We start from the raw sequence: 14,878 nt of genomic DNA, 5'->3' as shown, positions 1-14,878 counted from the left end.
CCCTCCATTTTATCCTCTAACCCAACTACGATAAACCTGTGCCTCCTTCCGCGCTACCTGCAATTCCGAAAAAATTTTTTGTAAATCCGGGTTCAGACCGGATCCTAATGTAACGAATGTAAACCGCCTAGAACTCTTTGGGTATGGCGGGATATAAGAACCTAATAATAATAATAATAGACCACCAGGTAAGGTCTTGGGAGGTGAGGGATGGAGCAATTCACTAGGGGGAGGTCCCAGGCCAAAACCCCCCCACAAATAACCAAATCCGCAGATACTGAAACTGCGGATTCGGAGGGAGGAGTGTAACAGTTGAAGAACTGCAGTTCCGACAGATATCCTTGTCAGTTACCAGTAAACCAGTTCAGGATAGATTATGAGGGATCCATAGAGATCTATACTACAGCATGTTAATGGATTGTAGTATAGTGGCTGAAGAGAAGAGTCTCATCCTTTTAGTCCAGAAATAGGTCTGGAGCTAGAGTTTATTTATTTTTATTTTTTTTTTAGTAGCAGCTTCTCAGGCTCCCTGATTCGACAGCAGCCTCGAGAACATCCATTTCCTCCTGATAAAATGTTACCATAATCCTCACTGGGACTGGTATCAGGCATTTTCACTAGCAGTGTTCTTAAATTTAGGTGAGCGCCTGCTTAAAAGTTTTGCCTCAGCAATCAGGCTTAAAACAGGGGGGGAAAAAAATCCCCACCCTAACCTAATAAATTGGCACTACCACTAAAGTATGACCTCAATCTTCAGTCAGTCAGATTCCGCTGCTACTTTCTCGTGGTTCGCACAGCAAAGTTCATTTCTTGGGCCTTCAGTAAAAAGCAAGCAAGAAATAGTACCTGTAAGGCAAAGACGCCAGGAAATTAAAAATGGGAAAAGGTACATTTAAAAATGTCAATTTAGTCTATTTATTATAAAATGAATTGCCTCTTCGCTTTATGGGTAGCACATTAATAGTTTTAGCGGTGATAGGGAAAATAATTTTGATTTTTTGCATAGCCTCTAATTTTATCTTTCCTCATTAGTTTTCTACAGTTTAATGAGCAGCACTGCTGTCTATTAAAATGAATACTTTTCTCACGCCATGGCTGCAAAAATATGGCTTGCCTGCTTCTTATAAATTCATTCTTCGGAACTCGAATGCGTTTCCCAAAGCTGCTAACTGTACTGGAGTCGTGGATAATCTGGAGGAATCTGCAGTGGATTCAGGGAAGCAGTGGTGTAGCAAGGGTGAGAGGCACACGGAGGGGTGGTGCCCCTCCCCCACCCTCATCTCCACCCTCCCGTTCCTTCCCTGCCACGCGTGCCCTCATTCTCTTCCCCCGTCCCTCTAGCCGAAGTTGTTGCTCGCAGCGGTCAACCATGTGCTCCTCGCCACCCTGTCGGCTTTCCCTATGACGTCATTTCCTATGCGTGGTGCCCGGAAGTGATGTCAGCAGGAGAGCCGACAGGGTCGCGAGGAGCACGTGGTTGACCGTTGCGAGCAACAACTTCAGCTAGAGGGACGGGGGAAGGGAAGGCAGGTACGCGCGTGCCGAGGGGAGGAATGGGACGAGGCGGGAGGCGGAGAGGAGGAGGGGAGCTGGTGCCCCCTACCAACATGGCGCCCGGAGTGGACTCCTCCACCCTTACTACCCTGTTGAAGAGAAGACCAACAGGAGAATAGGAAGAGATCTGGTAGAGGTGCAGTGCTCAGCCTATTGCATCTGTGGAGAAAGAAGGAATAGCGCTACTGGAGACACACAGTGGAAGCAATTGTAAAAAGGTGGTGGTGAGCGGGAGGTCAAGTACTTAGTTCTAGTTTACTTCCCACCCCACCTTTTATCAAGCTGTGCTGGAGGATTTTAACATGGGCCAGCGAGGTAAGTGCTCAGACACTCATAAGAATTCTATGAGCGTCGGAGCATTTACCACACCAGCTCGGGCTAAAAACCTCTAGCGCAGCTTGATAAAAGGGGCCCATTGTTTATTTGATATCCTGCCTTTCAACTTTGACGAAGATGCAACAAAGCTGTTTATAAGAAATAATGCAATATAATAAAGTAAAAGAGAAAACACTATGAGCCTTCTCTACTAAGCCATGGTAGTGATTCTTCTGCGACAATTGCGCTGAAGCCCATAGCAATTGCATCAGTCACTAGAGCATCACATAGAAACATAGAAATAGATGGCAGATAAGGGCCACGGCCCATCTAGTCTGCCCACCCTAATGTCCCTCCCCTACCTTCGTCCTGTGAATAGATCCCATGTGACAATCCCATTTGGCCTTAAAATCAGGCACGCTGCTGGCCTCGATCACATGCAGTGGAAGACTATTCCAGCGATCAACCACCCTTTCTGTGAAAAAGAATTTCCTGGTGTCAGCTCGTAGTTTCCCTCCCCTTGACCCTTGACCCTTGAAAAGGAAGATATCTTCCTCCGCCTCTATGCGGCCCGTGAGATACTTGAACATCTTGATCATGTCCCCCTCTCTCTGCGCTCCTCGAGTGAGTATAGCTGCAATTTGTCTAGCCGTTCCTCTATTGGGAGATCCTTGAGTCCCGAGACCATCCGGGAGGCCATTCTCTGAACTGACTCCAGTCTCAGCACATCCTTGCGATAATGCGGCCTCCAGAATTGCAAACAGTATTCCAGATGGGGCCTCACCATGGATCTATACAATGGCATAATGACTTCTGGCTTACGGCTGACGAAACCCCTGCGTATGCAACCTATGACTTGTCTTGCTTTGGATGAAGCTTGCTCCACTTGATTGGCAGCCTTCATGTCCTCGCTGACGATCACCCCTAAGTCGCGTTCTGCTACCGTTCTTGTAAGGATCTCGCCATTAAGGGTATAAGTCTTGCATGGATTTTGGCTGGCCAGGTGCATAACTTTGCATTTTTTGGCATTGAAGCTGAGTTGCCAGGACCTAGACCAGCGCTCCAGTAGGAGTAGGTCGTGCATCATGTTGTCGGGCATTGAAACATCATCTATTGTGCATTTGCCCACTACATTACTTAGTTTGGCGTCATCGGCGAATAATGTTATTTTACCCCGAAGCCCTTCTGCCAAGTCCCTTATAAAGATGTTGAATAGGATTGGGCCCAAGACCGAGCCCTGTGGCACTGCACTGATCACTTCCGTCATTTCAGAGGGTGTGCCATTCACCACCACCCTTTGAAGCCTACCTCCAAGCCAGTTCCCAACCTATTTCATCAATGTGTCACCTAATCCTATAGAACTCATCTTGCTCAGCAACCTGCGGTGTGGTACGCTATCGAATGCTTTGCTAAAGTCCAGGTACACGATGTCCAGGGACTCCCCAATATCTAGCTTCCCCGTCACCCAGTCAAAGAAGCTGATTAGGTTGGATTGGCACGATCTCCCTTTAGTAAATCCATGTTGGCGGGGATCCCGTAGATTCTCCTCATCCAGGATCTTATCCAATTGGTGTTTGATTAGAGTTTCCATTAGTTTGCTCACTAACGATGTTAGACTCACTAGTCTGTAGTTTGCTGTCTCCATCTTGGAGCCTTTCTTGTGGAGTGGAATGACGTTAGCCGTCCTCCAGTCTGACGGGACGCTGCCTTTCCTAAGGGAGAGGTTGAAGAGCTTGGACAGTGGCTCCGCCAGGACATCACGACCACAGCTTTGTGAAAGTGGCCCTCTGTTAAGTTAGATTAAGAAGAAGAAGAATGTTGGCGCATTCCCTAGCTCCCTGCGGCCAACTCCTTATGGCGCAGAGGTTAAAGCTCAGCGAGTTGTCTAATTGAACTTCCAGTAATTTAGATGGCTTTTCAGCGTTGAAGTTGACTCCAGTTGCTAGAGTGATGGCTGATGGGATTAGGTGTACCTGTTGTCTAAAAGATACCCCCTCTTTTACAAAGGTGCGCTAAGCTTTTTAGCGTGCGCTAAATGCTAATGCGTCCATGTTATACTATGGATGCATTAGCGGTTAGCGCATGCGTTGATTTAGCACATGCTAAATCTGCGCTAAAATGCTTAGTGCGCCTTTGTAAAAGAGGGCCATAGTATTTGGGGTTTTTTTCTACATTTATTTTAAGATGATATCTTGCCGACCATTCTTGTACTTTGGCTAGCGCTTTGGTTAACTTGGTAGCCTTGTTGACTGGGCTCATCTATGCGGGAACTAATAGAAAAACATTGTCTGCATAGGAGAGAAGCCATCCCATCCGGTCCAAGAAACTAATTGAGTTTAGGGTGGTCATGAAGATGTTGTAAAGTAGTGGTGATATGGGTGATCTTTGTGGTACACCGCATGGAGCCATCTTTCATTACTCTGTATCTTCTGTTTGTTAGAAAGCCTTGAAACCTCTGCACTATTGGACCAGTAATTCCTCTTTCAGATAGTTTGTGTAGACGTAAGTTTAGACTCACTGTATTGAATGCTGCTGAGATATCGAATGGTAACAACAATAATCGTTCACCCCTACTTAGTGCGGTTCTTGCTGTACAGTAGATACCGGATGGCTTTAGACATGTTTCAGTGCTGTACATGCTCCTGTACTGGAGCCATGGTTCATCAGTGGTGTAGGGGTGAGATGCGCACGGAGTGGTGGTGTCCCTCCCCCAACCTCATCTCCACCCTCCCGCTCCTTCCCCGACCCCCCGCCCGCCACGCGTGCCCTCATTCTCTTCCCTGTACCTCTAGCTGAACTTATTGCCCACGACGGTCAACCATGTTGGGAGGGTAGCAGTACATTCCAGTGTGTGATGTAGTTTTTTTTAGTTGGGAGGCTACTGCAAATTCTATCCATTTTGTTATAAATGGGATGCTAGCTGCTGGTCTGTAGCATGCTGCCTGGGTCAAGTCTACGTTTGTTCCTTTTGGGATGGGTGTAAGTTGTGTGTCGCAGAACTCCTTTGAGAACCAGCCTCGTTTTAGTGTGGTATTGACCAGTCTACTCAGCCAGTTGAGAATGTCTTCTGGAATGTCTTGATACAGATGCGTTTAGCGCGATCTGTAGTGATGCGCCGTGGCAGTAAGCAATGAAGTGCTACTTAATATCAGCAGATAGCATTAAACAATGTGGTGTACTGGCTTGGGCTGAGGTGTCACAGTACCAAAGTTTGGGGTTCAATACCTGGGGTTGGTAGTGTTTATGGCTGACTTGTGGTTCAGAGGAAAGTGGTCCTGCCCCCTATTAGAGAGGTCCTGGGTTTGAATTCTACACTCTCACCTGTTTGTTGATACTAATTGGGTTTTTGCCTGATACTTGTGGCCGGAATTGGCCACTGTGGAAACAGGATACTGGGATAGACCATTGGTCTGACCAGTATGACTATTCCTATAACAAGCAGTATAACCAGATAGGTACCACTTTGGGCTGGTTAAATCACTTTGAATAGCGACCCCCCCATGATGGGAAAGAAAAGGAAAGGGGTTTCAAGGGTAAGATCATGGAAGAAGATATGGGGGGAAATAATGTGCAAGTTAAAAGGAGCTAAAGCAAGATGATTTTACACAAAGTGTAAGAAGAAATAAGCAAACATTATGATTTAAAAGTTTGCATTGTCAGAGTGATGAATTTGTCTAAGAGTAAGATGGAACATGCACGTGCAAAGAATCAAGAAGGGGATGGCAGAGCAAAGCTCTGAGACTTGGAGAGAGGTGGTGGAGAGGAAGACGGTGACGGAGTTCAAGGAAGCGTGGGATGAACACAGAGGATCTGGAATCAGAAAATAATAGTAAAAAATTGAACTAAGGCCAGCACTGGGCAGACTTGCACGGTCTGTGTCTGTATATGGCCGTTTGGGCTTCAATGGCTGGGAGGGTGTAGATGGGCTGGGGTAGGTTTTGACGGAGATTTCGGCCGTTGGAACCCAAGCACAGTACCGGGTAGAGCTTTGGATTCTTGCCCAGAAATAGCGAAGAAGGAAAAAATTTAAATTGAATCAGGTTGGGCAGACTGGATGGACCGTTCGGGTCTTTATCTGCCGTCATCTACTATGTTACTATGAAATGATTCTGGCTACTCAGTTCTGAAAGGGAGAAGGCAAGACCAAAGAAGCATTAGTCAAGAGAAAGGTCAAACTTTTCACCTTTTCTGATCATACACAACACATTTTGCGCATCGTTCTCCAGATCATTAAGAATGCTTTGCAACATATTATATGTAGTATTAAAGGATATTGTTGCCGTAGCCAGAGTACCAACCATAGGAACATAGCTCAGCACCCAATATCCAAGCTTCTTGAGTCTACCACCTTCAGCCTTAGACAGCAGCTCCTTTATGATATTAGCAGACATTTCATGGGCCACTGGGGACTTTATGACAGCTTTCAGGGAGTGTATGGGCTTGTTAATCTTCTTAGCAAGTTTAGCAAGTGATTTTTCATCTAAACCAAATGCTTCGCGATAGTTGGACAGAGGTTTTACCAACACGTTAACATCACAAACAACAGAGAGACCTGGCACAGGAATGACAGCACCGGCACATGACACAAGGGCTAATTTCCATATATGCCCTTGTAATATTTCTTTTTTCTTTGCTAAAACCGCTGCAGAAATGTTGGGCAGGTAGAGCAGGAAAACCTGCCTCTTAATCGTAGGAAGCTCTGGCTCTAGTGTTTCCACTAGCTGTTGGAAATCATACTTTTTTAATTCCCTACTTGATATAAGAAAAACCTCTGGAGATCCAACACCCTTTTTCTCTAGACTTTTTATACATTTTTTTTTGATTCGGTTCAGAATCTTCCTTTCGTTGAAGGTGCATTTACAATATCTTTTTGATAAACGCAAATCTGCATCCACTTTGGTGCGCACAAAGTAGAACTTTTTCCCCTTTTTTTGAATAGCACGAGCAAGCTCGGCATGGCTGGATTTGAAGCGTCCTGAAGCAATGATAATGAAAAAGTCATACTGCTCAAAATTAACCTGTTCAAGGTATTCTTGTGCCTGAAAATTTCGACTTCCAATTCTTGGAAGGTCCCAAAATGTTATATTTGGATTCTTAGGGTGAAAATGAGGAGTAGGCGTCACTGTAGTTTCTTTCACCCCAGTCACAGCTGATCCTTCTTCTTTATCCCCCAGATCCCTGATGGCATTAACAAAAGTTGATTTTCCAGATCTCACCGCACCAGTGATGGCAATGTTCAGTTGAGCAGATTCTACGGACTCCCAGGTTTTCATGATTTTAGAAGCAGCTGCAGTGATATCCCCCGTTTCTATTAAATCCATCACATCACTCAATTGAGGCAGCATTCCATATGCCGTGCTGGGTTCGGTAACAGCCATTTTAGCTAGCATAGTTGTGTGTTCTTCAAATTACAATTCGGACAAGTGCCCGCAGATTTTGCCTTCCTAAGCAAAGAAAGCTTAAAAATAAAAAGCAGACACATGATTATTTTTAATATATTAGAGAGTGACCTAATAAGATCTTAATTTTCAGAGATTCAAATTCTGTTGCTCCTTTTTTGTAATAATTCACGTGACAAAGTTCAATTCTTGGAACATAAATAGACAGCATCTTTGAAATTGCACCTTCAAGACAAATACTGTACACTAGAAAACTGAAATGGGGACATATGGGTATCAATGCCAAGTTTTATTCTAGTTATTATAAAATGAATTGCTATTATGATTTATCGGTAATACAGATTAACCAGTTTTTAAGTGATGGGATTCCTGTGATGTGTGCTAGAGAATGACACGGTGACAAAATTCATCACCGTTCCCGTCCCCGCAGATAACCGCGGGAAATAATCCCATGTCATTTTCTAGTGTCTATTTCAACCTTGGTCCTTCTACACCAGCATTCTTCAAAGCAAAGCTTGTGGGTCAGTGGTTGTGGCCATTCATACTCTGATTCTTCCCTCTTTCCTTAAAGAATGACATGAAGATGGTTTCCCGCGGTTATCCGCGGGGGCGGGGACGGTGATGAATTTTGTCACCGTGCCATTCTCTAATGTGTGCCTTTATAGCGATAGACCACTAGATAAATAATATTTATTGGTTTGGGACCAGATTACCTGGGAGGCTGTAAACTGTTTTTTTCACACTCCTCTTTTTCCTTTGAGCTCTCAATAAGTCAGTCTAACCCAAAATTTGTTCTCTTAGGTTTCCGCAGCTGGCGTCATGATTGTTGCAGCTGTCCAGGTCTCGCCGCATCTGGGTAGGTAGAAACCCAAAGTCGTATTCCCAAACCAGCTGATTACTGAAATCAAGTCTTTTAGCAAAACAAATACAATATAGTAGATGCAATCATATGGCAAAGGCAGGAAGTATCAATAAGGACTATATAAAATAGAGCTCATTTTAAAAAAAGATAAATGTCATCAAAGTGACATAAAGGGGCAGGTGGACTTTTTTCTTGCCAAACCCTTCCAGTTGCCATTTTTGAAACCTATTTTCAAAACAGATTTCTTTGCTGTTCATCTGCAGTGCATCTATATCTCAAAGGAGCGTGTTAGGGGGCATGCTGTGGGCACGACTAGGATGGACTTTTGACTTGGATCTTCTTCTGCTTTAATCGAATATATGTCCAGGGCACAATTTGGATTACAGAGTTGTGCAGGGACAGAAATCCCACCCATCCCTGCCCGTCCCCCCCAGGATCCTCTCCGTCCCCACCCGTCCCCGTCAGGATCCTCTCCGAACCCCCACCCATCCCTGCAAGGAATTACCTCCGTCCCCATCTGTCCCCATCAGAATCCTCTCCATCCCCACCCGTCCCCGTCTGGATCCTCTCCGTCCCCACTCGTCCCCGTCAGGATCCTCTCCGTCCCCACCCATCCCCGTCAGAATCCTCTCTGTCCCCACCCGTCCCCGTCAGGATCCTCTCCGTCCCCACCCATCCCCATTAGGATCCTCTCCGTCCCCACCTTTCCCCGTCAGGATCCTCTCCATCCCCATCCATCCCCGTCAGGATCCTCTCCGTCCCCACCCATCCCCGTCAAAATCCTTTCCATCCCCACCCGTCCCCGTCAGGATCCTCTCCGTCCCCACCTGTCCCCGTTAGGATCCTCTCCATCCCCACCCATCCCCGTCAGAATCCTCTCTGTCCCCACCCATCCCCGTCAGGATCCTCTCCGTCCCCGCCTTTCACTGTCAGGATCCTCTCTGTCCCCACCCATCCCCGTCAGGATCCTCTCCGTCCCCGCCTTTCACTGTCAGGATCCTCTCTGTCCCCACCCGTCCCCGTCATGATCCTCTCCGTCCCCAGCCATCCCCATCTGGATCCTCTCCATCCCCAACCGTCCCCATCAGGATCCTCTCCATCCCCACCCGTTCCCGTCAGAATCCTCTGCGTCCCCACCCGTCCCCGTCAGGATTCTCTCCGTCCCCACCCATCCCCGTCATGATCCTCTCCGTCCCCACCCGTCCCCGTCAGGATCCTCTGCGTCCCCACCCGTCCCCGTCAGAATCCTCTCCATCTCCGCCCGTCCCCGTCAGGTTCCTCTCCATCTCTGCCCGTCCCCATCAGGATCCTATCCGTCTCCGCCCGTCCCTGTCAGGATCCTCTCCATCCCCACCCGTCCCCAAGTTTATTATCACTTAGTAATTCATATAATATATTAAATAAAAAAAAATTTTAATTGGTTAAGCTAAGATTTCAAACTATAAATATATAAATAACAATCAAGTCTTGTGTCTTTCAGTTTTTGGTGCATTTATTTAAGGAGGCATAGCCCCTGAAGAAACATGGTTTGAAACGGTTGGGCAGCCGTCGGGCACAAAAGATAAGTGCCTTCCTTTTTAGCACCTGAAGCACTAAATGCACTTTATATTTATTAATTATCATTAAATTAAAAAGACTTGAGTACATGTCATTTACCAAGACCAATGATGAATTACCACCCCAGTAAGGGCATGAAAAATTATTAAGTAGTGCCTTGGGTATTTGAGGTTTGGTTAAATCAATTTGACTTGATATCAATTTGTTCTCTGACATATGCAATTATTGTTTGTTTGAACTAATTATTGTTTTCTTCTACAATAAGTTGATTTATCCCTTTCTCCCGGAACAGCCCAGTATTCAAGGGAGACTTCTGGAGTAGGGAATTCCTTAGGGAGGAAAGGTCTGGCGGGAAGTCTGCTGGAGGCAGGCAAACTAGAAGGAGATAAAGGGAACCCAGGGTGGTTCAACAGAGGAAATTTCAGGAGTCTTTCTAAAGGATTTTCTAGAAGGGGACAGAGTCTGAGTAACTATCTTCTGGATGTAAGAATCCAAATAAGGTTTTTTGAAAAATGCCTGTTTGATATGAAATGACTTGCTGACTGTGAAATGTCATCAGAGATTGTAAATAGTAAAACCTGTTCTACAATCGAGTGATTAATAAAAGTTCCAGTTTTTTGCACTTGCACCTTGGACTGCGCTGTCCTTCATTTGAAGGGAGAATGAGACATTTGAGTAGGGTAGGTGATCCCCAAGATCACACGTCTTCCAGCCTACTACAGATGCCCAGCCCCGGCCTATGCCCAAGCTCGAGAGTGAGACTGTATCTCGAAGTGAAGACCAGAGCTACATATGTTTCTACGAATCCTGTTCAGCTTCTTTCCATTCAGAATTCACTGCTTTGTCCTATCACTCTCCCATTGAATCTCCGTGTCTCAGTTCTTCCAAATCTAGTTCTTATGTTCTGTTCCCCTTTCTCTTCGCTCCCCCCCCCCAAGTCCCATTCATCTTCTGCTCTGTTGCCATTCCTCCTGCCCTCAAGTACCATCCAGCTTCTGTTCCTCTTCCCTTTCTTGCTCTCCCAGCCTTGGCCCAAGTGTCATCCAATTTAGGTTCCCCTTTACTTCCCTTGAGTCTTGTCTAGCTTCTGTTCTTCTTACTCTTTCCCAAGTCTCATAGCAGCTCCTTCCGTTTTACATGAGTAGGGATGCATGACTCAAAACCTTTTACTTGAACCATGGAGCTTCTCTACAGAGTTCTATGCAGTACAAATAACATCTGATTCAACAGAGAGACTGGCTACAGAAAGAGAAGAGAATTTTCATTTAAGTTCATGGATTAGGCGGGAGCATCTTTGGAACAGTACTTCTTGTACAATCCCTCTGGAGCCTGAACTATCGAGTAATGCATCCATTCCAGTCTTGGCTGCAGAACTCAAAAATAATACCAAGCCCCTCTGCGAGGTCACCTGTGCGACCACTCCCCTTGAAGTTCAGTTTGATTCTGCAGCCTAGCTGAGAACTACTAGTTTTCTTCCGCTCATGATTTTATTTCCCAATTCCTAGTCTTTTATTTTCTTCGGTACCGCGGGTTTGCCCTCGTGCTGCGGATCAACTCTGTGTGAGTGATACTTCGGCAGGAGATCGCAGACATTTTAAAGTTTGTCTGCTTCTGGAGAGTGCTCTGTAAGCCTGAAACTGCAGTAAGCCCTCTGGACAGCCTGCAGATTTGCAGGTCGCCTGCCAGTAACTGGTAAGTTAGCTTTCTCTCTTTGACCAGCCTCGCTAACATTTCCCCGAGTGTCCTTTTTTGGGGGTTTAGGGGTCCTGGGGTGATGCCCTTTCTGTTCTTTAGGCTGGGTCTTCTTTAGTGACCTGTTCCTCAGTTTTGCAGATGTGACATGTTTCAATTTATTATTATCCTAACTTAGTCTTTTGGTGGCGGTTGTTGATTATGTATTTGGTTATCTCCACACCCTCTCTCTATTTCTTGTGTTTCCTGTTTGTATTAGATACTCCTGGCTTTGCTAGTTACTGAACTTCAAGGGGAGAGGCCACACAGGTGACCTTGCAGAGGGTTTGGTGTTATTTTTGAGTTCTGCAGCCAAGGCTGGAATGGATGCATTACCCGATAGTTCAAGCTTCAGAGGATATCTACAAGAAGGAAGATTAGCAGAGGTAAGAAACCTAATCTTTCATTCAGATTTGTGAGGCAGGAAGTTTGTGTGTACTGGAGCTGGCTCGCAAAGTCATTTAGGTTTTTAAGAATTTTGGGAGCTAGTTTTTAAGGTAGCCATGGGGGTCTTGAGGACGGTGGACCCACCCAAATTTGGGTACAGGCCCCGTACTGAACACCCTTTTATCTTTGCTGGGGTAGATACTGAGCCCTGCCAATTAAATAAATAGCTGCCACTTCTTGCTGCTTGTTTCCGGCTCTGAGTAGTATGCCGGGACTTCTCACGCATGCTCTGGGTGGCAGCAGTCCATGCATTTAGCTGGCAGGGAGTAGAGTAGAACAGGTACAAGTGGATCGATTTCACTCCATCAAAAATTACAAAGACTAGGGCACACTCGATGAAGTTACAGGAAAATACTTTTAAAATCGATAGGAGGAATTTTTTTTCACTCAGAGAATAGTTAAGCTTTGGAATGCATTGCTAGGGGTTGTAGTAAGAGCGGATAGCGTAGCTGGTTTTACGAAAGGTTTGGACAATTTCCTGGATGAAAAGTCCATTGTCTGTTATTGAGAAAGACATGGGGGAAGCCACTGCTTACCCTGGATCGGTAGCATGGAATGTTGCTACTCTTTGGGTTTTGGCCAAGTACTAGGGACCTGGCCACTGTGAGAACGTACTTGAATGGGCTTGATGGACCATTGGTCTGACCCAGTAAGGCTATTCTTATGTTCTTAGCATCTGTCAGCAAGGGTATGACTAGCATACCCCATGGAGGGGAAGGGGAAAGGGGGAGAGGAAAGTGTTGCCCCCCACCCCTAAGTCTACTTCTGCTTTCTCCTTAAATTTATGGGCTGAGAGAGGTGACTATCAACAAAACTTAGCCACAAACCTAGCCATCTAGAATATATGAGGCTAAACTGGAAACTGCTGCCCAACTGAAAACTACCCCTATATCCCCGCTGTGTAGAGTCTTTTCCGGAAGAGAAACTGTCATGGCCATAGACAGTCCACTCCTCTAGAAAGCTGAGAGGGAGGAGAAAAGTCAGAGCCATCTCCTGCAATTTATATTTTTTTATTTGATTTGGTCCTGAGAAATTCCTAATCAAATCTACATAAAATAATAAAGATACATTCCTTTCCGTTATCACATTATATTTTTTGCTATGTATTTTTTTGTATAATATTTATTCTTTGTATCCATTATTAAATTAAGTACAAAAAGGTTATATGCTGTGTACAGTATATGCCGAATTATAACAAAAGGAGATACACAACAAATAAATTATATAAAATAGAAAAGTGGGAATTTGGTTGAATAACCAGAAGAGAAAGTAATTGTCATTGCATTTTCCTTCTTACTGCAATAGATTTCAGACACCATACCTCAGTGTAGCTGTGCTGCTCTTTCTTCTTCTTTTTCAGGTGTTATAGGCTGAGCGAGACTCGTTTCTTTTTATTGGCTTTCGCAGAGTGCTTTCACTTTCGTATGGCTTTCTTGGAAATCACACTTTTAAAAGTACCAGGCTCATAATCGAAACATTCAGATGTTCAGAAGCCAGCCTAAGTCAACACTTGGACGTCCTAATAGTTGGGATGTCAAAGTGCCGATAATTGAAACCAACTTTCTGGATGTCTAGGAGGACCTCCAAGCAGCTGAATGTCCAGAGCCCAAAGGAGCATGTTGGGAGGTGTGTTATGGATGGGCATCGTGTGGGTTTAAACCTGGAAGACCTGCAGCAATAATCGAAGCTTTCCCAGGACATTCAAGGCAAAATTTACTTAGACCTGTTTTACATACATCTAAGTGCCCCAAAGGTGACCAAACTGACAAGATGACCACTGGAGGGTTTAAGCCATGATCCCCCCTTATTCCTCCATTGGTCACGACCCTCTCCCTCCACCCATGAAGAGGAAAAAAAAGTAGGCTTCCCATCAGCTGATCACGGTAGGGCAATCCCAATCAGCTGATCTGGTTATGTGGGAGTCCTACTGACTCAGCTAAACTGACACGGAGATTCCGTTCTCCCTCTATCACAAGCACCGAACCCTCCACAGAGCCCCCACCCTCCACCCCTCTCCCCCAACATCCCCACACCCCTCTGTACCTTCAGAAAAAAAAAAAATCGGCAGGAGGGTTGCCCACTCCCTCTTGCCACAGGGCCCCATCGAACCCCGACATCCCACCCCAAACAGCGACACCCCTGAACTCATGACACCCCATCCTGACACCCTCCAAACCGAAGGCACCCACCCTCGACAACCCCCGAACCCTTGGCACACTACCCCAGCTTAGCGTTATTTTACCTGCCAGAAGCAGTTCCTGGCCAGTTCAATCGTACTGAATATGAAGCTCATGGTGGCTGAGTGGTGATGCTGTGGGTCTCTAGTTTGATTACTGGCTAACCGCTAATATCAGCAAGATATAGGCAACTATCTGCACTGAATATTAGCGGTTAGCAACTAGAACTTGGCCGGGGAAAGTGGGGAACTCAGGGGTAAAGGGGGGAGCAGGAGCCTAGTGGTTAAGACTGCTGACTCAGCACCCTGAGGTTGTGTGAGTCTACTCTCTTGACAAGTCACCCAACCCTCCATTGTCTCCAGTAGCACACTTAGAATGGTTACTAGTAATCTTGTGTAGACATAGTACACATATATGATAGTGTAATAATGCAAATGCAACCATGGTACCCTAGCCAAGCAGCTAGGAGACCGACAACAATCACAGTAGAACTTACAGATGTCTTTGTAAACCGCTCTGAATTGACTCCCCAGCCATTAGGGTGGTACAGAAGCTTTCGTTAAAGATAGAGATAATAGCTATAGACGTACACATTGGTGTAATCGTCTACCAATGGTGTTTCTCCTCTAATATGTTCATTGCAACTTTGAAGAGTAATCAGGTACTCTTAAGTATCTTCCCTCTTTGTCCCAGCAAACTTGCAATCTAACTGTGCTACAGGAGACAATGGAGGGTTGGGTGACTGCTCCCCACTTTCCCCCTGGGTCAGGCTTTTAGACCTTTTATTTCTACATATGTCCATAGTTATAGTTAATGGGGCTGATATTCAGACCTCA

General features: G+C 45.6%; 1 protein-coding gene across 1 annotated transcript; it reads right to left on the bottom strand.

Moving 5' to 3' along the window:
- Window positions 1-6,023: 6,023 nt before the first annotated feature.
- Window positions 6,024-7,247, bottom strand: LOC117348106 (interferon-inducible GTPase 5-like). The gene has a single exon (XM_033919806.1). It carries the CDS (start codon window positions 7,245-7,247, stop codon window positions 6,024-6,026), a length of 1,224 nt encoding a protein of 407 aa, XP_033775697.1.
- Between the last annotated feature and the right edge of the window lie 7,631 nt (window positions 7,248-14,878).

The sequence above is a fragment of the Geotrypetes seraphini genome, chromosome 14 (genome assembly GCF_902459505.1).
Source record: "Geotrypetes seraphini chromosome 14, aGeoSer1.1, whole genome shotgun sequence".
Classification (NCBI taxonomy): domain Eukaryota; kingdom Metazoa; phylum Chordata; class Amphibia; order Gymnophiona; family Dermophiidae; genus Geotrypetes; species Geotrypetes seraphini.
The sequence above is the reverse complement of the archived record's forward strand: the minus strand, read 5'-3'. Positions and strand labels throughout refer to the sequence as shown.

Bases quoted from the DNA above. Each gene is read 5' to 3' on its own strand.
- LOC117348106 (XM_033919806.1), bottom strand. From the start codon at position 7,247: ATGGCTGTTACCGAACCCAGCACGGCATATGGAATGCTGCCTCAATTG.